General features: G+C 39.3%; 1 protein-coding gene across 2 annotated transcripts in view; it reads right to left on the reverse strand.

The window, feature by feature from the left end:
- The window catches only part of NLGN4X (neuroligin 4 X-linked), a 488,795-nt gene that overhangs the window by 49,405 nt on the left and 412,247 nt on the right, over window positions 1-27,143 (reverse strand). For both annotated transcript variants that reach the window (XM_073565962.1, XM_073565961.1), the window contains one exon: window positions 10,389-11,178. In XM_073565962.1, coding sequence (XP_073422063.1) covers window positions 10,389-11,178 — 790 coding nt within the window. The remainder of the gene's footprint in view (window positions 1-10,388; window positions 11,179-27,143) is intronic.

Here is a 27,143-nt window from a genome sequence, read left to right on the forward strand (position 1 = left end):
GCTGATGCAAAAACAAAAGGCAAAGACATCGGAACAACCAGTGCGCCTTATTACAACCTTTAATTCCAGATGGACAGATATCATGGCTGTATTAAGAAAACATTGGTCAATCCTCAGGGCAGATGAAGATCTATGCAAATTTTTACCAGTTAACACTAGTGTTACATGGAGACGATCTAAAAATTTGAAAGATCTGTTGACACGAAGTCATTATGTGGCCCCACAAAAATCATTTTTTTCAGAAAAAAACAGGTCCCATGTGGGGGAGTTTCCAATGTGGCAACTGCTCAGCAAATAGATACATAGATAGAGCATTTACATTTGACAATAGTGAAGAAACGAGAACATATACTATTACACACCATATCACGTGTACTACGGAAATGGTTGTCTATTATGCCTATTGTCCTTGTAAGCTCATCTACGTTGGAATGATAACTAGACAACTTAGGACAAGAATTCAAGAACATGTGAGGGACATTAAAAATGCAGCAACTGTGGAGGATGAGACCAGCCTGAAAACTATACCCAGGCACTTTCGGGTATGTCACAATAATAACCCAAAATGGTTAAAAGTTAAGGGTATAGACAGAGTACAGTTGGGCATCCGGGGAGGTGACTACAAAAAAGAATTACTTAAAAGAGAAACCAAGTGGATTGTGATGTTGAATACATGTGCCCCTAGAGGCCTGAATGAAACACTGAGCTTCAAGCCCTTTTTATAGTAAGCGCGAATTTTAATTTTATAGTGTTGTTATTAATATGCAGTAGTGTTTTATTTTTAGTAATATCTGCACACTTGGGTCTTTGATCCCCTTTTTCCATGCATATATGCCTACTAACTATCCATTTGTTCTTTTAGAGACATTGACCTATGGACACAAATTATGGGGAATGGTCCTTGAGGAATATCTATTAAAGTCAATTCATGTTATTCATCTTTTGGATCATCCAATATGGAAGAATCTAAGGAAGATTTTGATTTATATTTTTGATGGAATCTATATATATATTAATAGTCTATACATGTCTGTTGCAATATGCTGTAATTAATGAGAATACACATGCCAGTCCTCATGCAAGACTCATATAATAATGTACATGGCTTGTGCTGATATTGCAATGTATATCTAGTGATATGATTGACAATTTAATATATTTTTGACAATTATTTAGTCGAATTTTTGATATTATTTGTCCCTGAGTTTGAGATTCATAGGTCTGGCAATACAGGATTAGCCATATATTTTTTATAGCAATCACTTTTTTGTGGATTTGGATACAAATAACCTTTTACTGGTTAATATGTATTTTGTATGTGATATGTAAGTTATGGTGATTAATATATATATTTCTGGCAATGTTTGTTCTGCCTTCAAAATTTTTGAGTAAGGCACCAGATACTAAATATTTATGTGGGAGAAATCCCCTCTATTCCTATTATACCATTTATGTATGGATTAACAAGTCTCTCAAAGACCGTAGGCTTGAGCGCATACCGTGCATGTGCTGTGTTGTGGTGTGGTGGCCGGTGCTCTAGTGGGAATCGCGTTGCACGGCAACATGCCCGGTCATGTGACCGGATCATGTTGCTGTGTGACGCACGTCCTGAGCGCCGCCTGCCTCGCCACATCACAGCATGGCGGGGACGCGCCGGACACAGCTGCCGGTGATGGGAGACACATGCGGGGAATATTTAAGGGGTTAGACCCTATGTTTACCTACCTCCTGATGAAACTGCCAGTTAACCAGGTGGCAATATGACTGCAGGTAAATAGGTATTGCATTCACAGTGACTTTTTTTACTTTCTATCTGCTCTGATTACAATGGATAGTTACATATACAATTACTGTGTATTGAATGGCATAGATGGTGACTATCCATAAATGTTTTTGCCATTATAACTATTAGGGTGTTATATATGGGACATTGGTCCCTGTTATGTGATATATAGTGAGAACGATACCCTAAAAATCTACTATTGCCTAATGGTCTGGCTTACGTGACCTTTTACAATTGTTTGATATTCACAGCTATGATTAATGAACTATGATAAGGTATTTACAACCCTTAATGTACTCTGTATCTCATTGAGTGGTATTGTGTTGCAATGATATGCATTTTAAATTTTGTATGAATAAAATTGTAGTTTTTGGATCTATATGTTCCCTCGTTGTTTTTCTTTTGGTGCATAGAATTGTTTTTGTTGTGTCTTAGCCTATTTATTGACACAATTTTACTGGCCAAAAAAAAATACAGGCCAGATATTTTAAAGTGTGCTATCTCTGTCACATGCCTCCTCTATCTGTGGGCTACAAATTGTGGCATTTGAGGCCTCAATTCAACTGTTTTTGCTGTGAGTTACCCTAGCTCTTGACACTATTTTGCTGTTAAAAAAAAAAATACAGGCCACATATTTTATAGTGTGGTATTTCTGTCACATGACTCATCTATCTGTGGGCTAAAAATTGTGGCATTTCAGGCCTAATTTGAACTGTTTTTGCTTTGTGCTACCCTAGTTAGTGAAACTATTTTGCTGTAAAAAAAAAAAAATAAAGACACATATTTTACAGTGTAGTATCTCCATCACACGCCTCTTCTATCTGTGGGCTACAAATTGTGGCATTTGAGGCCTTCATTCAACTGTTTTTCCTGTGTCTTTGCCTAGTTACTGACACCAGTTTGCTGGAAAAAATTGTTGCCTAAAGGCCAGATATTTTAAACTGTGGTTTTCCTGCACATGGATCACATATAAGTATGCTCCAAATTCAGCCATTTATAGTGAACATGAAAAATATTGTAGTCCATTTAAACTGGGCAAGGCGCGTGGCAAGGGATGGGGAAGTGGGCGTGATGGTGATGATGCATCCAGAGGACGAGGCCGCAGTCAAGCTGAAATTGGGCCCCAACAAACAGCCATCTTCTCACTTGACCTTCCTGTTCCAATTACTAGGGGACCGCAGCAGTCCACCACTATTGAACTCAAAGCAGTGTCAAAAAGTTGTTGATTGCATAGCGGATAATGCTTCCAGTCACTTTGCCACCATCACCCTGTCTTCCACACAGTCAAGTTTGAGTAGCTGTGAGTTTGGACCGCATATTCCTCACCCTAGTCCTCCTTCCTCCCACCATGCCGAGTGCCCGGAGACAACTGATCCTACACATGGACACTCCAAAGAGCAGTTCACTTTCCCATTTAGAGATTAGGGTCTCTTGCCACGTCCACTTGAAGCGGGGCAAGATGAGATCGCATGTAGCGATGCCAAAACTTTTGAGCAGCCACGGTCACACGAAGGCAATGTTGGGAATGTGTCACAAGAGGTGGTCGATGATGAGACACAATTGCTAGAAAGTCAGGAAGAAGACCAGGGTGCGGAAGTGGAAGACGAAATGGTGGATGATATAGTAACTGACCCAACCTGGCAGGAGGACATGCAGAGCGAGGACAGCAGCACACAGAGGGAGGGAGGCTTAGCACCCCAACAGGCAGGAAGAAGCAGTGTGGTGTCCGCAGACAAAAGATGGGCAACTGTTGGTCGTAACATGAAACACCAACATGACGGAAGTTGGCAGTACAACTGTTAGGTATTCCCGAGTCTGGCTGTTTTTTAAAGACTCTACCGATAACCCCAAACAAGCCCTTTGCACCACCTGCCTTGTCTGCATCAGTAGGGGTAGCAAAACGACCAGCCTGACCACCACCAGCATGATCAGGCACATGACAGCAAAGCACCCAACTTTGTGGGCTGAATCCCAGACTCCAGGAACACTGCGGGTGACACCACTGTTTCTTCCACTTTTATGCATGCAAGCCAATCCCCTGTCCACCGTGCATGCGAAGATGCCTCCTGCCCTGCACCTGTCATTGCCCACACTCAACTAGCATCATCATCAAGCATATCCACGTCCTTGTCTCAGTTCAGCCTTCTGTTGTCCATAACCCAGTCATTGGAACGCAAGCGGAAATACGCAGCAAACACCCCACAGGCCACAGTACTAAATTCACACATTTCTCGTCTGCTTGCAATCTAAATGTTGCCTTTTAGGCTTATGGAGATGGAAGCTTTCTGCAACCTGATGGTGGCGGCCGTCCCAAGGTACAAGCCACTATTTCTGCCAGTGTGCTGTCCCGGCATTACACAAGCACGTGTCCCACAACATTACTTGTGCCCTCAACAATGCTGTTACTGGGAAAGTTCACCTAACCGTGGACACGTGGACAATTGCTCATGGATAGGGAGGGTATATCTCGCTGACGGCACACTGGGTTAACAGTGGAAGCCGGGATCTAGTCGGACCTTGGAATGGAACACGTCCTCCCGACGCCTAGTATTGTGGGCCCTACGTCAATCAGGGTTGTCCCCACAGTCTACAGCTCCTGCACCTCCTCCACCTCGTCAGCCTCCATCTCCAAAGTGAGCACATCAGTCACAACTGGAAGCACTGCAGCACTGCCTCCGCCAATCGGTAACAGGCTGTGCTGAAGCTAATATACTTAGGTGACAAACCTCACAATGCTGAAGAGCTGTGGACAGCTCTGAAAGAGCAGGCAGATCTTTGGCTAACACCACTGAACCTACTACAAGACATGGTCGTGTGTGACAATGGCTGGAACCTGGTGGCAGCTCTGAGGCGAGGCGAGCTCACACACATACCGTGCCTGGCCCATGTGCTTAACCTCATTGTTCAATGGTTTCTCAATAGCTACCTGGAGTTGCAGGATCTTCTTGTGAAAATATGCCGCCTGTGTGCCCATTTTGGAAAGTCAGCCATGTTTCAGCAGCGTTTGCAGCTTCCGGCTCACCGACTGGTGTTTGATGTCCCCATGCACTGGAACTCTACACTGCATATGTGAGACAGGATTTGTGAGCAGAAGAGGGCAGTTGTTGACTACCAACATCAACAAGGCCGGTGGTATTTTGTTCAGACTCCACACATAAGACCACAGGAGTGGACATGGATGTCAGACATATGTACCATCCTACAAAATTTTGAGGAGTCCACCAAGATGGTGAGCAGCATTGACGCCATTATTAGCTTCACCATCCCGCTTCTCTGTATTCTGAAAAGCTCTCTGCTTAAAAAGAAAGAGGATGCTTTGCAGATTGAGCACGATGAGATGGAGCAAGGAACCATACAGGGTGATTACACACAGGCCAGCCTCATGCGTCATCCCAATGTGGATTGGTCAACAATGAGGAAGAGGGGGAAGAACAGTAGCTAGTTTCATGTGCTATAGATGATACTACAAGCACAACTGTCATACTGTCTGTTCAACATGGATGAGGAAGGGGAGGAAAGTATGGTCAGTTTCCCTCTTGGTGAGGACTGGAAAGTCTTGCCTGTTAGCAGTCTGGCACGCATGGCTGACATTATGTTGCACTGGCTTTCCAATGACCCTCGCATTCTCAAAATTTTGTGTAATACTCATTACTGGTTGGTGACACTTCTAGACCCACGCTACAAGAAGAATTTTCAATCTCTTATTCCAGAGGCAGACATGTCTACTAAAATCAGGCAGTACCAGAGGGCGCTTGTTGCGGAATTATTAAAAAAAATTCCCATCTGAAAACACTGGCAGCAGAGGTCACAGTTCGTTGGACAACCAAGCAGTACAGGCGAGAGAGAAACTCCAATATCCAATCCAGAAGAGGCAGGGGAACACTGTCAAAATTCTGGGAGAGTTTACTCAGACCCTCCCATCACACTGGCCCTGAGGCGTGGGGTACTCTCACAAGGAGTGCAAAGCTTTGGAAGATGCTGAGGGAGTATCTTGCTGACCATGCCAACATCCTCCGTGATTCCTCTGTGCCTTTTTTATTATTGGCTATCCAAGCTGGACACGTGGCAGGAACTGGCTCCTTTCGCCTGAGGCACGGGGTACTCTCACAAGGAATGCAAAGTTTTGGAAGATGCTGAGGGAGTATCTTGCTGACCATACCAACATCCTCCATGATTCCTCTGTGCCTTTTAATTATTTGGTATCCAAGCCTGACACATGGCAGGAACTGGCTCCTTACGCCTTGGAGGTCCTGGCCTGCTCTGCCGCTAGCATTTTGTCAGAGCGGGTTTTTAGTGCCGCTGGTGGAATTATAACTGATAAGTGCATCCTCCTGTCAACTGAAAATGCTGACAGGCTGACTCATAAAAATGACCAAGTGCTGGATCGGGCCAGACTTCTGTACACCACTGAATGATAACAGCGAAACATAACCTCAAATCCAGTGTTATTTTTTAGGAGGTTTAATCCCATGCACCTCTTCACACTCACACAAGGGTGTATGCTTCCTGATTTTGACTATTTGCTGGTATCCTCCTCATTCTCATCATCCTCATCAGTCACCACCACTAGATCACCATGGTGACCGTGGTCCTTGATGCAGCAGCCACGTTATTTTGCTAATGGGTGTTTTTTGATTCCCATAAAAAAATTTTAACACATTATGCTGATGTGTACCCCCCAGGGAGAAATGTTTGTCAGTCCATGTATGGGCATTACAACCATAGGAGACCAGTTCCTTTAAATTGGGAAAAGATTTTTAGTAGGCCATCCTCCACGTCTCTTCTGACACCACCACTAGATCATCAGGGTGAACGTGTTCTGTGGTGCAACAGTCCGGTTTATTTTTTTCACAGTTGTTTATGATGCCCGTAAACAAAAGTTACACAGTATGTTGATGTGTACCCCCAAGGGGGAAATGTTTGTCAGCCCATACACTTAGTGTATGGGCATTGCAACCATAGGAGACCATTTCCTTTAAATTGGGAAAAGATTTTTAGCAGGCCCTCCTCCACGTCTCTTCCAAGGGGTATTGGCATGCATCCAAATTTGGAGCAGGCCTTGCATTCACTTCATGGGCAAACATTATGGGAGTAGCAAATTAAGAAAAATGGGAACTTTGGTTTCATGTGGACATCGAGTAAGTTGATTCAAAGGGTTATTGAGGTGCATGTAACTTTGAGGCAGGGCAGGCCTTGCATTCAATGCATAGGCTAATATTATGGAAGCAACAAATTAAGAAAAATGGGAACTTTCTTTTCATGTGACCTTCCAGTACGTTGGTTCAAAGAGTTATTGGGGTGCGTGTAACTTTGGGGCAGGGTAAGCCTTGCATTCAATGCATAGGCTCACATTATGGGAGTAGCTAATTAAGAAAAATGGGAACTTTGGCTTCATGTGGCCATCCAGTACATTGGTTCAAAGAGTTATTGGTGTGCATGCAACTTTTGGGCAGGGCAGGCCTTGCATTCAATACATAGGCTAACATTATGGGAGTAGCTAATTGAGAAAAATGGGAACGTTGGTTTCATGTGGCCATCCAGTACGTTGGTTCAAAGTGTTATTGGGGTGCATGTAACTTTAAGTCAGGTCAGGCCTTGCATTCAATGCATAGGCTAACATTATGGGAGTAGCTAATTAAGAAAAATGGGAACTTTGGTTTTATGTGGCCTTCCAGGACATTGGTTCAAAGGGTTAGTGATGTGCTTGTAATTTTGGGGCAGGGCAGGCCTTGCATTCAAAGCATAGGCTATCAGTATGGCAGTACCAAATAAATAAGAATGGGAACTTTGTTTTCATGTGGCCATCCAGGACATCTGTTCAATGGGTTATTGGTGTGCTTCCAAATTTGGTGCAGGCCTTGCTTTCACTTCATGGGCAAACCTTATTAGAGTACCAAATCACTAATAATGGTAACTTTGGTTTCATGTGGCCATCCAGGACATCTGTTCAATGGGTTATTGAGGTGCATCCAAATTTGGGGTAAGCCTTGCATTCAAAGCATAGGTAATAACAGTACAGACCCACTGTTTAATAATTGGAACAACAATGCGCAGCCAGCTGATGGCTCTCTAAGAATAGTGACGACAAACTGCTGTCCCTTTAAGAAGAATAAAGTCCGCCTGAGGGCCCGCCTCTTTTAACAGTCCCTCCTTCTTAAATAAAACAGGATGAGTCTGATGATGTGTCACACACCACATGGCCAGCTAAGGTTGTAAAATGTAAAAATGACATTTTCCAGTGAATGCATTTGGCTTGGTTGAAAGCAATGTTAAGTTGAAAAACGCATCAAAAACGCTTTGTGTGAACATAGCCCAAGTGGTGGAGGAACATTTTTGTTTTCGGTTATTTATTTGGCCTTACATACAAATCATTACCCTGGAAAGGATGTTCCTTAACATATTTCCCAGGAAAATCAATTTTGGTTTTGTTTTTTTATGTTTTATTGTGCGCCTGGAAAAGTGGCGTAAGACTCTAACGACATTGTTCACAGCAACGACCTGGGAGTCAGAAATGCTTCCAGGGGTGTGCCCCATGATGATCCCATGTCATTTCAGCACTGTTACCATTGATTTCAGATGTTTTCAGTACCTAAAAATACCCCATGGGGGCGTCGTGGCAAAATTGCTCGGGTTTCCCATAGACTTACATTGGGCTCGTTGCTCGGGTAGAGCACCCAAGCATTCCAATTTGCTCGACCCGATCAATGAGCACCTGAGCATTTTAGTGCTTGCCTATCACTAATTAGCACCATTTGCAAAATGTTATTTCATTTTGTTAGCATTTTAGGAGGTTTAAAAATGTAGCAGTACTTTTTCATTTTTTTCATGGAAATTTACAAAATTTATTTTTTTAAGGACCTACCCTGGTTTGACGTGACTTTAGGGGTCACATATATTGGAAAACCCCTAAAAGTGATAACGTTTTAAAAATGACACCCCCTGACAAACTGAAAACTGCTTTCAGGTAGTTTATTAAGCATTTAGGTGCTTTTCAGGAGTTAATACAAAGTGGCTTGATAGGAATGAAAAAATGTATTTTTACCACCTAAATGTCAGTAACTTCTGAACAGGCAACTGTAGCCAACAGACTCTAAGGCCACTATTTGGCCATGAACTGCCATGGCAAACATCAGGACCACACAATTATGATCTCAGGGTGATAAAGAGGGGATAAAGAGGGAACCCCCATATTCTTTTAACCATTTATATGATATAGTTATAATTGACAGCAGCATCTAAGGGAGTAAACAGGTATGGACAGTAAAATCACTGATCGTGGCTGATACAGCAAATAGTCAGCTATAGTGGACAGCCGACAGCTGCTGGATTGTCACATGTATGGGAATGCTATTCTCTTATATCTCAGGTCATTACAATGATGTATTGGCGGCCATTAAGGGATTAAAAAATTAATTTGTGATGCCATTTTCTGAGGGCCATAACTATTTTATTATTCTATCAAATTGTATGCCTACTAATTATTTGCATGGGACAAGCTGTAGTTTTTATTAGTACAGTTTTGGGGTCTATGCAATTTTCTTGTCTCTTTTAGTTTTATTCTGCAGATTTTATTTTTTAGCATCTTTCTTTAGAATTTCTGTTTTGATAAAATGAGTAAGTAGAACTTTATATCTTTACTTCTTTTTTACAATTTTCTAAGTGACATCTAGGGGACTCGAGACAATTTGAATTTCATTGTAGAAGAGACACAGCAGAAATGAGGAGCTACATTAGGCTCCTTGGTGCCGTGATAATACTTTTGGTACCATGACTGCAAAGCAAGAAGTGAGGATGATGGGTCACAAAGAGAACATAATTTGTATTTTACTGCCTAAATTTCATTATCACTATTCACAGTGGCATCGCATTTGTTAAAGTCCTGTGCATCCCATCATGTCATCAAGGGGTAAAAAAGATAAAAAAATAATTAAAATTTATAAAGGCTGACATGTCCTCTGCATCTTTTTAGTAATGTATGAGTAAAATACAATAATAGAAATATTGTACAATATATGATGTATATAGCTTTACTTGTGCTGAGAATCTACATAGACTGCATTGTTAAGTATGTTTGCAATCCAGTTAGTTCTTGAAAACCCTCTTCAGACACTAACTACTGAATTAATCCTCAACCAATAAACCTCCTCTAGTGGTAGTTGCTTTAAAATAAAAGCTTATATTGCAGCTATGGCTCTGTAAAAATTACCAACAATTAAAATCCTTTCAAGCTTGTGCTTACAAGAGTGACAGTAGTCATATGAAAGATGAACTTTGGTCACCATTCTAAATCAATAGGTAACCAGCTATCGATAATTATGAACATTGCATAAATTCTTAGACCATCAGAATAGTTGAAAAATGTTTAGTTACATATTTAAATAAATACTTGATTTTCCTGCTAAACATCTCTAAAATTTACTGAGCAATGACGCTATGACTGTCCATCTAAATTTATTACTGAACTGATATATGTTTGATTATATTTTAACCTTGCATTTTTTTTTACATTATTTAGTGTTTTGCAAACGTGTTAAAACATTATTCTTGCATATTTTTCACATGACAACAAAACAAGTAATAAATAATAAAAGATATTTAAACATACCCAGTTTTGGCGAAGTTTGTCCAGTATGTCATAACCACTGCGCTAAGCATAACATCATTCTTTGAGAAATTGCAGTTGAAAAGTTCTGTAGGACCAATCATTGGAATGCCAAATACATAAGGAACTTCATCACCATGAGCAGAATCAGCCCATGATGGTTTCATTTCACTTTGGCAATGGTGGTAGAATGCATAGAAATATGTTGGAGAGCCATATCGAGCATGTAGATCAGCAGTTGCAACAGCAGGTGCCACCCATTGATGATCTGTAAAAAGTGCAATCAATGTCTTCCTTCGTGTTTCTGGATTTTCTTTATCAGCCCAATCTGTGTACATGAATTTTATTGTTTCCCGAAGTGTATCTTTTCCTTCTGGATATCCATATAAATTGTCAACAAAGTTGGAGACTGAAAAGTCAAAGTCACTTAAAGAGACGCCATCTTCATTATCTACTATGCCATCCACAAATTTTAATCCTTCTCCTTGATTAACTCCAAGCATGATATCATAATTAAGAAATTCTCCTTGTTCCATGAGTATCTGAGGGTCATCTGGAATGACATCACCATCAATGACTGGTCCAAAGGCAATGTGGTATGTAGCTGGTGTGATGGACTGTTGAATGAGTTCTTTGTACTCCTTTTCCCGAAGACAATCAACCAAGTCAATAGTATCCAGCATGTCACAGCCCACTTTATCTGCCAATAACCTAGTATACTTGGCAGGCTGGTAGTTCACTGCCCAGCTGGAGAGAGCTGTACCACTTTGTATGATTGCTTTCTGGAACAAACCTGCAGGTGCAAAATTTGTAAATGCAAATGAAAAATGTAAAAATCATAAAACAAAGCAGCTTTTATGAAGCAGATAATATGTGCACTGTATCTGTACTTTCTAAATTCGACAATAATGCTTAGGATAAGACACAACACTTCTTATCTAACATGATTTAACAAGCTTTAAATATTTAGGATTGCTTCAGCAGATCTTTATATATATAGTGCTGCCGGCACTGACACGATGAACAGCTGATCAGCGTGATGCCGGGTGTCAGACACAGACCTATCAGACATTGATTACCTATAGTGAGGATAGGACATTAATGATAATTTTTTGAACAACCTCTTTAAAATAATAAAATTGAATATATTCAACTAATATAAAAACATGAATTCAATAAAGATCAATATAATAATAGGTCTTAATACATACTGATAGAAAAATATTCAGAATTGAGAGTCCTCAGTGGTTGATACCTTTTAATGGCTAAATGAAAAGATGTTAACACATTGCAAGCTTTCGAGACTACTCAGGTCTCTTCATTAGGCATTGACTACTACAGCATCTGAAGAATCACATATTTATGCACAACACAGCACAGAAAAAATGCAATAGATAAGACAAGTGATGTGAAGCAGAATTATCATTATGGGATAGGGAGAAACATAGATATTGGACTAATTCATAGATAAGGAGTCTGAATGTTTTATTGTCCTCTGATTGGGGTCTCCTAATACATACTGATATTAATTTTCAATCAAATGTTTTAGCTAATGCCATGGTTCTCATTAATGAAAGCTTAGTAATACTTGAGTTATATTATTTTTAACATTATTTACATGTTTTCAATTGTGGACAACTTTTTTGGTATGCCTAAATATTAAGTACACCATTTTAAAGAGTTTAGTAAAACTGCTGAATACAGAAAAGCACCAGACACAAAAGTAACAAACCAAAAACTTGGCAGGAAAATAAAGGATGCAACATTTAATACAATGCCAGAGCATGATTAATGACACAATGTGTTCAGGTTAAAAAAACAAACAAAATAAGATTATCCTGTGAATTGTTAGAAAATAGACTTACCTGTATCCACAATATCAGTGCTCACATAACTTTAATTAACCTTTGAATGCTGAGCTTGATTCTTAAAATTGCTAATTTCAATTTTATTTACTCACAAAGACAGACCAGAAATGCTATTGTCACCAAGCACAAGAAGTCCAAAAATTATCTTCAAAACCCATGATATCACATCTATAACAGTTCAAAATGTTAACAAGAAGTTTTCTACTCATGGAGTGGTCAAGAATCTTTCAAGAAAAAGTGAATTTAAAAATGAAATCTGATAAATTATTTTAAAATTCACGAAGAACTACATAAAAAAATCCAAGGAGTAATGGTTTCTACCGGTACCTGAAGCTACACACTAATTAAAACAGAGCTATATAGGTGAATGTCAAGGAGAACCCGGCTAAAGTAAGGAATAATAAAGGGAGACAAACTTATGCCAAAAGCTAAATAAACATGCCTCAATCTTTTTGATAAAATGTTCTATAAGAAGAAGAAGCCAAACTGGCATTGCATACCAGCATTACATTTATTGACAAAATTAAGTTTACAGAGAAATAGTGCATCCCACCACCAGTGAAACACGGTGGAGGATCTGTAATGTTGTGGGTTAGCTTTGCTATCTATGTGATTAGAGATCTTGAACTTGTTACAGGAATAATGGAATCAAATGTTATCAGAGCAACTTCAAGCAAAATATGCTCCTAGCAAAATTGCAATAATTGGTTCTTACAGCAAGATAATGACAAATCACATATCCAAAAGACTAGAAGAATAGTTAAAAGGAAAAAAAATAGAGTTTTTTTAACTGGACATCAATGAATCCTGTTTTCAATCCAATTAAAAATGTTTGTAAGTAAAGTAAATTTAATATTGGGAAAATATTCCCAAAAAATTGTTTAGTGACTGCCATTGCTGCCAAAGAACTTGCAACTATTACGGATAGTATCTTTAAACTTGTCTATGTCATATATAATGTTTTAATATATTTTTTTCTTTATTTCTTTTTTGAAACAATTGCATTTGTTTAGATAACTTTTTGATGAATGCTATTTGCCTTGCTGTTAAAATATTCTAATGATGCACAATAATTTCTTATGATGTCCATATTTTTCTAAAGGCTTTATTTCAATTGTGCTTCTTATTTGCCTCATTTTATGATTTTTGTCACTTGTTTTCATTTGTGCCTTATTTGTCTATTAATTGCACCTTTGTAAAGTTTATTTTATATGTGTTTTCCTAGTTTTTTTTTTAAGTTTATCTTTGTGGATGGGTTTCAAGTTTTAAGATGTTTTTCAACAAATTTATTAAATGTGGCTTTGAAAAATAGCTACATTTGTGCGCAAATGTCCTCCAAACAACCTCTGGAGTGACTTGTGGATTGCTGAACATTTGGCATAAATGTTTGCCCAATTTAGCGAAACATAAGACTTTTTAATTTAAAGTATCTCAGGAAATGTTAATAGCAAAAATAAAAACATGTTTTTTTATTTTGCAAAGCATTCATAAATGATTTTTACCATTTTAAAGAATTTGGTGAAAAAAGTCTTTCAATAAATACCATACAACAACAAAATAAAAGTGAATTCCGGAAAAATACATATTATGAATGAGCCCCTTTGGCCTTTTTTAATAAAGAAAAATCAAGGATGCTAATAAAGTTGACCACAGCTGTAGTTAATGGTAATTGAAAAGATGGTAGAAAATGCCAATACAGTATACTGTATTTCAATTAGACATAGCTGGTGAGTGAGACAAACACTGTTTTGCCACATAATCAGTTATGGCAATGGTTATATATTGCATTATGCTGTAACAAGTGTCATATAAAATAGATACTGTCCTTAAATGTGCAGAGGTACCAACACTCCTACTGGTGCAAATTGTACAGCATCCATGTGTAGTAATAATAGTAATGTTAATAATAATAACAATAATACACTTGTATACAGTAGTTTTGGTGCCAATGATATCCGAATGGTTTTATGGTGCTAAGAATATGACTGGTTTTGCCAGATTGGCTGTAGTTTCTGAGATATTTAATAGTTAATTAATTACAGTAGAATTCTGGCTTCAAAAAAATCATTTTTATAGCATTTCAAGCCTACATTGGGGGATTGCATTATTTTCATGGATTAATTATCTCAATAGCTAAAATCAATGCAGCAAAAATTAGTGTGATTTTTTTTTAATTCAGCACCCTCAAAATACCCTAAATCTATGAAAAAAACCTTGGCAAGTGAAAAAAAACGAACATTTTTTGTAGACCTGTGTTGTTGTTATTATTATTATTATTATTATTATTATTATTATTATTATTATTATGTTTATACAACATCAACATTTTTTACAGAACTTTAGATTTTAGCGGGTACATGTATAAATATGTACAAATAAAATCAGACATTAAAGAGCAACAAATTACTAAATAGCTCAATCAACAGTAATGGGAGTTTACATAGCAAGAGTTTATAATGTATGCTGTAGGTGCTGAGTTGCAGTTGTCAGCAATGTCGATGAACAGTGAAAGCAGCAGGCCAGTACTGAAGCTGAAAACAGCTAATCAGGGGAAAAGGAGGGTTAGGTGCTGGATACCCACTGATCTGATATTGATGACCTATCCTGACGACAGATCATCTATATAATAAAGTTCTTTAACAATGGCAAAACATTTCTGAGAGGTCAACCGGTAAAGGACAAATATATTCTCTGCCTTTGAAAATACTAAGTAGATAAATTCCAAAATAAATACTCCGTATGAACTTAGCTTCAGACATAAATGATGCAGTATAATTCTACTGACAATGTGATTTTCTAATACATTTTCTTCATACTACATTCTCCAGGGACCATCAGAAATCAGTGCATGACTGAATAGAGATGACAAGGTGCAGGCAAGGGGATAAGCACTGCAAAATTTACATTTTTGTGTAATGATTTTGTTTGTAAATTGCCCGAACAAGGGTCTATGCCTGTAGATGTGTTGTAAGGCTGTCATTTTGTCACCGTCCTACTCCAGAAAATCTTTTGTATAATCCCAAGCTGCCATGCATGCACACTGAGAATCAAGCAGATTGAAAATCAATCACACAGCACCTGCTACCTCTATGCTGTGTAAGTTATTCCTATCAGACATAGGCAGCTGACTCCACAAGTAAGACCGCATGATATACTTACGGACAGGATTTCTAATTTTCACAACTGACAGTACATTAAAAATTGGTAAGTTGTATTATAAAACTCAGCAGAAGAACATTAGAAAAGACAATTACTTATAATTAAGCAACCGGTCGTGAATGTATAATTTATGTAATAAGCTTAAGCAGCAGAGTTTCGTTGAGGTTGGTTGATAGAGATGAGGATCTTGGTCTGCTGAAAATTGACTTTGTGTCAAATTTCTTGAAATACTTATGCCCTGGTCAAGTCATAGAATTTGCAATTTAATTTGTGCAAATTTAGAAAACAAATTGCAGATTGCAAAAAAATAAAAATAAATGACAATTATTGCTGGAAATTGCAAAAATTAAAGAGAGCAGGCTCATGACATTAGGGTTAGCCATATAGGCTTCCCTGTAATCCCATGCATATATAATTTCACATGGTCAAGTGCAGCCAAGCAGGTGGGACTATCACAAGGACTATAAAAGATGAGGCTGGGGAAAGCAGTCACCATTTTAGGATTTTACAGGCTCTGGAAAGGAGATTAGAGCATGTAACTCATTCTTACAGAACATTAAAAATGAGAGTAGTATTTGCTGCCTGTGAATAATAATACAAAAAAAATCAACTGATAGCAATGTGCAGGCCCTACACAGTCAGTATAACTCTGTATTGATTTTCCCATGATGAAATGCAGTACAGTACCTAAACAACAATTTTATTATTATAACCAAGCAACAAGCGCATTTAGCATATAGTGGCCTGAAAAAGTATGGGCATTCCAGGTCTAAATTACTGCTATTGTGAAAAGTTGAAGGGAACCTGTCAGCAGGATTGTGATGAGTTATAGTGATGAGCGAGTATACTCTTTGCTCAGATCTCACCGAGCATGCCCGGGTGGTCTCTGAGTATTTTGGTGTGCTCGAAGATTTAGTTTTTGTCACCTCAGCTTCATGATTTGCGACTAATTCTGCCTCAGTACACTGCGAGGACAATGTAGTGCTCTGAGTGAATGTACCAGCAGAATCATCTATCAGTGGCTGTGCATCAGTGCACTCCATGTCAGATTCATCTTGGCCTGGGTAATTCACGATTTGACTTGATAACCCAGGCATGGTATGTGAAAACAGCTCCATGGAGTAATCTGTAGTGTGGCCTGCCGCATCCTTCAATTTTGGTTGGGGTGAAGGACACAAGGAAAAGTGTGGTTCATGACCATGAGCCCCCAATGACGACTCATTGCCTCTATTTTTTAAAACTTCAGAAGAGGAGGCGATAGAGCTGGAGGCTGAGTCAGCAATGTAAGCCAAAACTTGTTCTTCAAGCTCCGGCTTTAAAAGCGGTTTGCCTACTCCCAGAAAAGGGAGCCTTCGAGGCCTTGTGGAGCCAGACGATGATGCAGGCTCAACACCTCCTGCATTAGGTGCTATTTTGCTTTTGCCACTACCAGCAGATCCAACACCAATACCATCATTATCAGCTGCCAACCCCCGCCCACTTCCACGGCCTCTTCCACCACACTTCCTCATTTTTGGGGAAAATGTACCCAAAAAACACCAACTATATGGTACTGTAAAACAAGGTACAAGGTGTATATAGGAGTGGGGAGAATTGGAATCTCTCTAGACTTCAGGACACAGTTGGATTCTGTCAGGCCCTGTTTATATTACACCGCAATGTGACAGGCAGATTATGAATGGTGTAATAAAGGTGGATAGAGGACTGTGGAGAATTGGATTCTCTCTAGACTTCAGGACACAGTTGGATTCTGTCAGGCCCTTTTTATTTGTCACCGCAAGGTGACAGGCAGATTATGGATGGTGTAAGAAAGGTGGATAGAGGACTGTGGAGAATAGGAATCTCTCTAGACTTCAGGACACAGTTGGATTCTGTCAGGCCCTGTTTATTTTACACCGCAATGTGACAGGCAGATTCTGGATGGTGTAAGGAAGGTGTATAGAGGACAGTGGAGAATTTGAATCTCTCTAGACTTCAGGACACAGTTGGATTATGTCAGGCCCTGTTTATATTACACCACAATGTGACAGGCAGATTCTGGATGGTGTAAGAAAGGTGTATAGAGGACTGTGGAGAATTGGAATCTCTGTAGACTTCAGGACAAAGTTGGATTCTGTCAGGCCCTGTTTATTTTACAACGCAATGTGACAGGCAGATTATGGATGGTGTAATAAAGGTGGATAGAGGACTGTGGAGAATTGGAATCTCTGTAGACTTCAGGACACAGTTGGATTCTGTCAGGCCATGTTTATTTTACACCGCAATGTGACAGGCAGATTATGGATGGTATAATAAAGGCGGATAGAGGACTTTGGAGAATTGGAATCTCTCTACACTTCAGGACGCAGTTGGATTCTGTCAGGCCCTGTGTCTATAACACCGCAATGTGACTGGAAGAAATTGCCTAGTGTATGACAAACTACAAGGTGTATATAGAATTGGGCAGAATTGGAATCTCCCTAGAGTGTAGGTCTGTAAGAACAGACAAACTCCTCGACTTTTCCTTACAGAGTCACACACGTAGATAGCTTCAATTTGGCCGTGATAACAGCCATTACACGGTACTGATAGAGGAGCGTGCACGTACACCACTGTACGGTGTATGTAAAATTGTCAAGCTCCGTGTTTTTGTATACGGACTGACACACGCTGTCTCTCTCTAGTTTTGAATGTAATCAAACAGCAAATATACTAAACTGTTTGAAAAATGGACAAAACTATAAGGTGTAGGCCTGTAAGAACGGACAAACTCCTCGACTTTTCCTTACAGAGTCACACACGTAGATAGCTTCAATTTGACTGTGATAACAGCCGTTACACGGTACTGTGTATGCTCCACCTCTGGACGGTGTGTGAAAAAATGAACGCTCACTACCTCACCAGGACAAAACAATACAATTTGGATTGCTTTTAAAAAAGCAGTTTGAACACCAGTGTGCACACAGCAATGCAGCTAGCCTTAAAATGCAGCCTAATCACCACCAGCGCTGCTGCACAAAAGCAAAAATCTTCACCTTTCACTGCACAGTAACTACAGTGAAAAGCGCTAGCAGCAGAAGCAGTTTTTTTTTCTTTTTGACTTCCTAACGCTCTCCCTACAGAATCAGTAGCTGCAGCAGCTCTCCCTATTCTGAGATCAGCATGAGTAACATGGCAGTCGGCGTCCCTGCCCTTTTATACTCCCTATGACGCCACACAAAGCAAACCAATCACTTGCATGCCCTTCTCCAAGATGGTGGTGACTGCTGCCTATGTCATCACATTGCCCACAGTGTCTGTTCTTCCTGATTGGCAGAAAAAGGGCACTAAAGCATCTTTTGAAATGCGACTTTGGCACTAAAGTCGCCGACCTCGTGGCCGACCTCACGTTAAGGTCGGGTTTCGTTTCATTAAACCCGACTTTGGCGAAAGTCGGCGACTTTTGAATTTTTTTGACCCGTTTTGCTCAACTCTAGCAACGAGTCTACTCGCTCATCACTAGTCATATCATCATCACAATCTGACACACAAAAATATCTAGCCTGGATGTGGCTGGAAGTCCTGGCCTATAGTGAAGATACAGTTTGATGATGTAAAGAACAGAACTGGACGACAAGGTGGTTAAAAAAGTATAAACTGATATTCTCCTTTACCCCATTGCTTGCCATCCCATTCCATCCTTTTCTTTCAATCATTGTGCATCACATCTGCAATACATCCTTCTTCATCCAGACTCACTGCGAGTCATAAAATTGCAATGTTATTATCATTACCATATGACACATAGTAAACTTTGAGGCCAGGATGCAACTAGAAGACTTGGTCAATAGTGAAGAGGCAGCATGCAGTGGTGGAAAAAAGAGAACCTGATGGAGAGCAGTGTTCAGAAGGGAGGTTAGTGGTGAGTATTTTTTAATTTGTTTTTCCTGGCCCTTTTTCAACTTACATATACATCTAGGGTGTGAACAAAGCTACAGAATGTATATAGTTCAAAACCTGGGATTTTTCACATTATTAATACAATTTTAAATCTCATTTAAAAAGATATTTTTCTGAAATCAGAAAAAATGACAATGTATTTGGCAGATTTGTATATGCATATTGGAACAGTTGCTTACCAATATTCTTTCTAAATTTATATTTTAAAGTATTGCATCTATTGATTACATTTAAAAAAATTAATACATTAGTTGTTAATTTCATTTTTTCCTTACATTTATATCAAAGAGCATTAAATAATGGGGAATGAATAACACATTTATAATGTAGCAATGCCATTAACATGTATAATAGTGCTAACATAGAATACATAATATTGATAAGCATCCTTAATTATTACCATGATAATATCTTTATAATACCACCTTATTTAGTGGTATCACCTTTTACAGCAGAATAACTTAAATAAAGTGACCAAATAAAATAAATTTTGTTGGAAAATGGGTTTTGGGGATGTTTGGCAGTTAAATAACACAAATAAGAGAATTTATTCATGCTTTATTAAACATATAATACAATGTCTAGGATTGACTTAGGGCTTGTTGATGTTTCCTTTCAACACTTCCATTTCAACATTTCATAACGAATATGCAATATAAAGCAAATGAGGTCTCTGTTCTCTATCTTATGGTTGTATGTATTGATAAATCCCAGAGTAGTATTGGCTGTAAGATTCCTTGGCGACTGAATCTACACTAGTTTTCGGTACTTGGTAATGATTATGTGATGGAGATTATGGAATTCTGGTCTGTTAGAAGGGCTTTCACATTCTTAAGCGGGAGTCACACATAGCAATCTCGCTAGCGAGATCGCTGCCGAGTCACAACTTTTGTGACACAACAGCGATCTCACCAGTGAGATCGCTGTGTGTGACAGCGACCAGTGACCGGCCCCCCTGCCGGTATCGCTGATCGCTGCAAGAAACCTCTGGATATATTTTTCGTCGCTGGTCTCCCGCTGGCCAGCACGCATCGCTGTGTGTGACAGGCAGGAGACCAGTGATCAGCTGTAAAAAATAATAAAAATAAAAAATATTGTTATTCCCACCTTCCGACGTCCCGCGCAGCCATCCCGCCCCTCTCCACGCTCCCGGTCCCAGTGATCCTTTGCACGAATAATCGCAAGACGTCACGCTGCCGCGAGACCGTGACATTCTTGCGGTCATTCTCGCAAAGGATTACTGGGACCGGAGCATGGAGAGAGGCGGGACGTCGGAAAGTGAGAATAACAATATTTTTTATTTCAATTCTATTTTTTTTACAGGGATATGGCATCAGCGCTAACGAACATAGCGATGCCGGGCGCTTGGCATCGCTGTGCTGATCACTGGTGAAGCAATTTGTTTGACAGCTCACCAGCGATCACATAGCGACTTACAAGCGATCCTGACACGTTGATATCATTGTCGGGATCGCTGGTAAGTCGCTATGTGTGACTCCAGCTTTATTTGTAGTGTGGGATGCATTCAAGGCTTTCTTTAGGAGTATTATATTGAAAGAGATTGAAGTGATAAGTAAAAGATTTAGCTTGCAGGAAAAAATCATCAGGGAGAATGTTCTTACCCAGGGGAATTATTTTCAGAGAATAACTTGAAGGTAAATCAAAAACATGTCAGAGGTACAGAATTAATTAAAAAATGTTTTATTAGGTAAAGGTAAACACAAAGTTTTTTTTTCTCCAGGCAAAGATATTATTATGAGTCTGAGCATACTGGAAAAGTGTTGAAAAATACAATTGAATCCCAAACAATATATACATGATGCAATTAAAGTAATGAGATCAAAAGATTGCATAACAGTACAAGAGGGGGAAATAATTAAGATCGAACGTATTGCTTTTTATTCGAAATTATAAATCTTAGAAACAGAGAAGATAATTTTAGATACTGACATCTTTTTGGAACATATTCCCATTCCTGTCTTTGATTCCGATAGGGTTCTTTTGGAAGAGCCTACCACAGCTCAAGATTTAAGAGCTGCAGTAAAATGTATTTCAGGGAGTTCTTCCCCAGCATTGGATGGCATTCCATTTGAGACATACAGGAGATGTTATCAGTAGCCAATTGAGCCTTTGATGAAAGTTTTTGCTATGTCCTTACAGTGTGCTAGCTTCCACAATATGCGGTTTAGGTTATTAATTAATTGCATCTGAAGAAAGGGAGAGATCTATTTAGATGCCACTATAGTGTTTGATAGGGTGAAATGGATATTCCTGTGTAAAAGTGTTGGAATGGTTTAGATGTGGCCCTAAGTTTAATATATGGATTCAGCTGCTGTATAATGCCCCCCAGACCAGAGTGGGCATTAATGGAGACATTACAGAACTATTCTTATTCTTTAGAGGCAAAAGACAAAGCTACCTTTGCTACCTATTGCTATTTGGCCTTTTTATAAAACCCCTTGCAATTAAATCAGGCAAAACAGTTAGATACGTAAGATTGGCTTTAGGGGAGAGGAGGACAAGATTTTGCTATACGCTGATGATATTCTTTTGTGTTTGAAGAATGCCACTCCTCACATCCTGGAAGAAGCGATGGCAAAAAGTGCATAGGGCACCACAAGATAGTTTATATCTTCACCATAGTACTGGTCTGTGTCAAACACGTTGTAATAACTAGGGTCTGTATTATTTAGGGCTTATAATCACAATAACTTAGAAGTATCTTAACAAATATCCTAACTACTTAGTACTATGTATAATCTAAATTTGGGATACAGCTGCTATTTATTTTTTGCCAAGGTCATATGGGTCAGGTCGTATGTATGTACAGTATTAATGGTATTATTCATCAGTACCTTTGAAATGTGATAATTTGAATTTAATATTGATACCACTCTGTATTGTTCTTGGATATTTGGTGCTTTGCTATGCTTCCTTTGTTTGCAATGTTATCACTCACATTTTATTGTGCATATATATTTTATGTATTCATTAAATAAAAATAAAAAATCATTATTTTATCATATGTGTGGTCATACTTATAGATTGTGTGCCAAACAGACACATAAGTTTAGCTGTGGGGGAGAGGTAGAACAGCTTTTGCAATGCGCTGATGATATTCTTTTGTGATTGAAGAATACCCCTCCTGACTTCCAAAGATTTTTCAGGTTATTGGGGAATTTGGTGTCCATTCTGGCTTGGAAATCAATTGAGGTAAGTCTGAGTTGTTCCCATTGGAGAAGAGTATTAAATACTCTGACGGTGAATTGAGAATTTTGGAGGGCTTCCAATGTGTTGAATAAATATGAATTCAAGTAGATGGGGACGTTGGGAGGTTTCTCGACTTAAATACCTCTCCTTTGATCTTCAAATTGACACATACGATCTCAGTAAATTCACGCCCTACCATAACTTGTTCCTCACAAAGGCAGATAGGATAAGGCCTAAATTAAAGTATGGTAGCAAATGCCTAAGATGTTTGAGTCTACAAGCAGATTTTGTGCACATTTTACAGAAATGACCATAGAATCATAGAATCATAGAATCGTAGAGTTGGAAGGGACCTCCTGGGCCATCTGGTCCAACCCCCTGCTCAAAGCAGGATTCGCTAAATCATCCCAGTCAGATGTCTGTCCAGCCTCTGTTTGAAGATATCCATTGAAGGAGAACTCACCACTTCTCGTGGCAGCTTGTTCCACTCATTGATCACTCTAACTGTCAAAAAGTTTTTTCTAATATCTAATCTGTGTCTCCTCCCATTCAGTTTCATCCCATTGCTTCTAGTCTTTCCTTGTGCAAATGAGAATAAAGTTGATCCTTCTACAATGTGACAGCCCTTTAGATATTTGTAGACAGCTATTAAGTCTCCTCTCAGTCTTCTCTTTTGCAAACTAAACAATCCCAAATCCTGCAACCTTTCCTCATAAGACAGGGTTTGCAGACCGGTCACCATTCTGGTCGCTCTTTTCTGAACTTGCTCCAGTTTGTTGATGTCTTTTTTAAAATGTGGTGCCCAAAACTGGACACAATATTCCAGATGAGGTCTGACCAAAGAGGAGTAGAGGGAAATAATGACTTCACGTGATCTAGACTGTATGCTTCTGTTAATACATCCTAGAATTGCATTTGCTTTTTTTTGCTGCTGCATCACACTGTTGACTCATATTCAGTCTGTGATCTATTAGTATACCCAAGTCTTTTTCACATGTGCTGTTGCTTATGCCTATTCCTCCCATTCTGTATATGCTTTCTTCATTTTTATTGCCCAGATGTAGTACTTTGCATTTTTCCCTGTTAAAAACCATTCTGTTAGTTGCTGCCCACTTCTCCAGTTTATTTATATCTTTTTGAATCCTCTCTCTCTCTTCTCTAGTATTAGCTATCCCTCCTAGCTTTGTGTCATCAGCAAATTTAATCAGCTTACCCTCAATTCCTTCATCTAAATCATTGATACAGATGTTGAACAATACAGGGCCCAGGACAGAGCCCTGTGGTACCCCACTTGAGACATTCTTCCAACTGGATGTGCAGCCATTTACGACCACTCTTTGGGTCCGATCACTAAGCCAGTTATGAATCCACCTAACAGTTGCCTTGTCCATTCCATACTTAGTCATTTTTTCAATAAGGATTGTATGAGATACTTTGTCAAATGCTTTGCTGAAGTCAAGATATACTATATCTACAGCATTTCCTTGATCCACCCAATCAGTGATTCCGTCATAGAAGGAAATTAAGTTAGTCTGACATGACTTACTAGTTACAAACCCATGCTGACTCTGTTTAATCACTTCATTCTTATCCAGGTACTGACATACATGTTGTTTAATAATTTGTTCAAAGATCTTTCCTGGTATAGAAGTCAGACTCACCAGCCTATAGTTGCCTGGGTCCACCTTCTTCCCCTTTTTGAAGATAGGAACAACATTTGCTCTTCTCCAGTCTTCTGGGACTTCTCCTGTTCTCCAAGAATTTTCAAAGATTATGGAGAGGGGTTCAAAAATTTCTTCTGCTATCTCCTTCAGTACTCTGGGGTGTAATTCATCTGGACCTGGAGACTTGAATTCATTTAGGTTAGCTAAGTGTTTCCTCACTATCTTTCTGTTTATAGATATCCTGGATTCTTCTATTCCCTTAATAGGACAGTGAAGAACAGTTGATGTCACATTTCCTTTCTGAGAGAAAACAGATGCAAAATAGGAATTTAAAAGTTCGGCCTTCTCAACATCCTGTCTTACCATTTCATCATTTTCATCCTGTAAAAATCCTATAGCATCTTTGACTTTTCTTTTACTTTTGACATATCCCCAAAATCCTTTATTATTGCTTTTGACATCTCTTGCAAGCCTCAATTCATTGTCAGCTTTAGCTAATCTGATTTGTGCCCTGCAGGTTCTGCAGACAGCATTATATTCTTCTTTAGATATGCCTCCCTCTTTCCATTTTATAGACTTTTTTTCTTCCTTTTTAGCATGTGCTTAAGTTCTGTGTTCATCCATCCTGGCTTCCTTAAAGGCTTCCTATTCTTCCCTCTTTTCGGAATTGTTAACAATTGTGCTTTGAGAATTTCATTTTTCAAGATTTCCCATCCTTCCTGGACATTTTTGTCTTTAAGGATATCCAGCCATTGGATCCCTCCAATTCTCTTTCTGAATCCCTTAAAATCTGCCTTTCTGAAATCTAACCTTGACGTCTGAGTCTTCACAGATCTTCCTCCTCTAGTTATCCAAAATTGTAAAATAGCATGGTCTTAGTTACTACTTGGATGAGACAGTTAGGATTTTGGAGAATACTCTTAAAGAGAACCTGTCACGTGAAAACAATTCTACTAATCTGTAGATATGTGGTTTATCTGCAGGTCAATAACCTTCCGAACCTGCCCATCACCAGCACTTAGAGATTCACTGCTGGGAGAAAAATTAACTTTATTCTCTCCGGCAATGTCTGGCTTTAAGCCACAGTGGTGACGCTGACACAGGTTCTGTCATCAGATTGAATAGAGAGTGGCAGCTTTAACTGCACCCCATGCACTGACTGACAGTTGGCTCTAATGATAAGCATGCTGTCAGTCAGTGCCAGGGTAAGGTTACAGCTGCTGATTTCTATACACAAAATGATGCCTGAAACCACACCAGTGACATTTCTGTGACAGAACGCCGAACGCTGCAGGAGGAATAAAGTAAATTTCCTATTTCCCTTGCCAGGCTCTCGCACATAGAGACCTGCTGCTAGGTCTCTACGTGCGAGAGCTTGGCAAGTTTAGAACTCTACGAACCTACAGATTAGCCCCATACCTGCAGGTTAATAGTGTTTTTTCACATGACAGATTCCCTTTAACCCCTCAACGTCTATGGACATGCACAGTCCGTCATGGTTAGGTGTAATTTACTGCACCAGGAAGGACTGTGCACATCATGCCTTTGAATTGTCACTGCGTGTAAACACACAGTGACAGTTCAGTGCTGACAGCTGTCTATGACAGCTGACAGGTATGGCAAGGGGTGCAGGGACCCTTGCAGTTGGTCCCTGCACCCAGTGCACTATGATATGTCAGTCAATTTGACTGACCAAACACAGCAGCGATCAGGCAGTAGATGCTGAAATTTCAGCATCTCCTGCCAGATCAGTACAGGAGCTCAGCGCTGCAGTGGTTGAGCTTCCTGCACTGACAGCTGGGAGTGGCGTCTGCGCCGCCCCTGGCTGTTAACTCCCTGACTGCTGCAATCGAGTGCGATTGCAGCATTCAGGGGGGAGGCAGAGGGTCGGAGGCTCCCTCTACCTCAGATCCTCGTCCCCGCGATGTAATCACGGGGCCCGATCTCAGCCATGATGACTCGGGGGTTGTCATGACAACCTCCAGGTCATCCAGCTATGGAAAATTCTCCATAGCTGGAGCATTGCAATGTATTATACCATTAATCAAAAGTGAAAGTCCCATAAAAGACTAGGTAAAAAAAATTTTTTCTTTAAATTGTAAAAAATATTAAAAAAGAATAAAAATAACACCAAAATTCCCTTAAAAAACACGCATTTCTTTGTAAAAAAAAACACGTTTGGTATCGCCGCGTCCGTAAAAATCCCATCTATAAAAGTGTCACCCAAGTTAACCCCTTCAGTGAACACCGTAAAAAGCACAAAAAAGAAGCAAAAAAGATGGATATAAATAAACAAGGTACTGCTGAAAATGCCATCCCGCATAAAACAAGCCGCCATACAGCATCATCAGTGAAAAAATAAAACAGTTATAGCTCTCAGAATAAAGTGATGCAAAAATAATTATTTTTTGTATGAAAATTTTTATAGTGTAAAAAACACCAAAACTTAAAAAAGATATAAATGAGGTATCGCTGTAATCGTAGTGACCCAAAGAATAAAACTGCCTTACTAATTGTACCACACGCGGTACGGAGGAAAGAAAAACAATTCCTGAATTGCTGGTTTTTGTTCATTCTGCCTCCTCAAAAATCAGAATAGAAAGCGATCAAAAAATGTTATGTGCCCAAAAATGGTACCAATAAAAGTGTCAGCTCGTCCTGCAAAAAACAAGCCTGCACATGACTCTGTCAACCAAAATATGGAAAAATTATAGCTCTCAAAATGTTTTGTTGCAAAAATTTCTTACAAGAAATTCTTCCAAAAAAAAGCGACTTTTAGTGTGTGACAAAAGCTAAATATGAAAAAAGGATATAAATCTGGCATCGCTGTAATTGCACCGACCTGAAGAATAAAGTCACCTAATCAATAATACCGCATGAGGAGCGGCGTAAAAAATAAAACCAATTCTTCACCTTTTGTTGATTTGTTCATTTTGCCT

The sequence above is a fragment of the Dendrobates tinctorius genome, unplaced genomic scaffold, assembly GCF_039654945.1.
Source record: "Dendrobates tinctorius isolate UK_male_01 unplaced genomic scaffold, ASM3965494v1 ptg000016l, whole genome shotgun sequence".
NCBI classification, from domain to species: domain Eukaryota; kingdom Metazoa; phylum Chordata; class Amphibia; order Anura; family Dendrobatidae; genus Dendrobates; species Dendrobates tinctorius.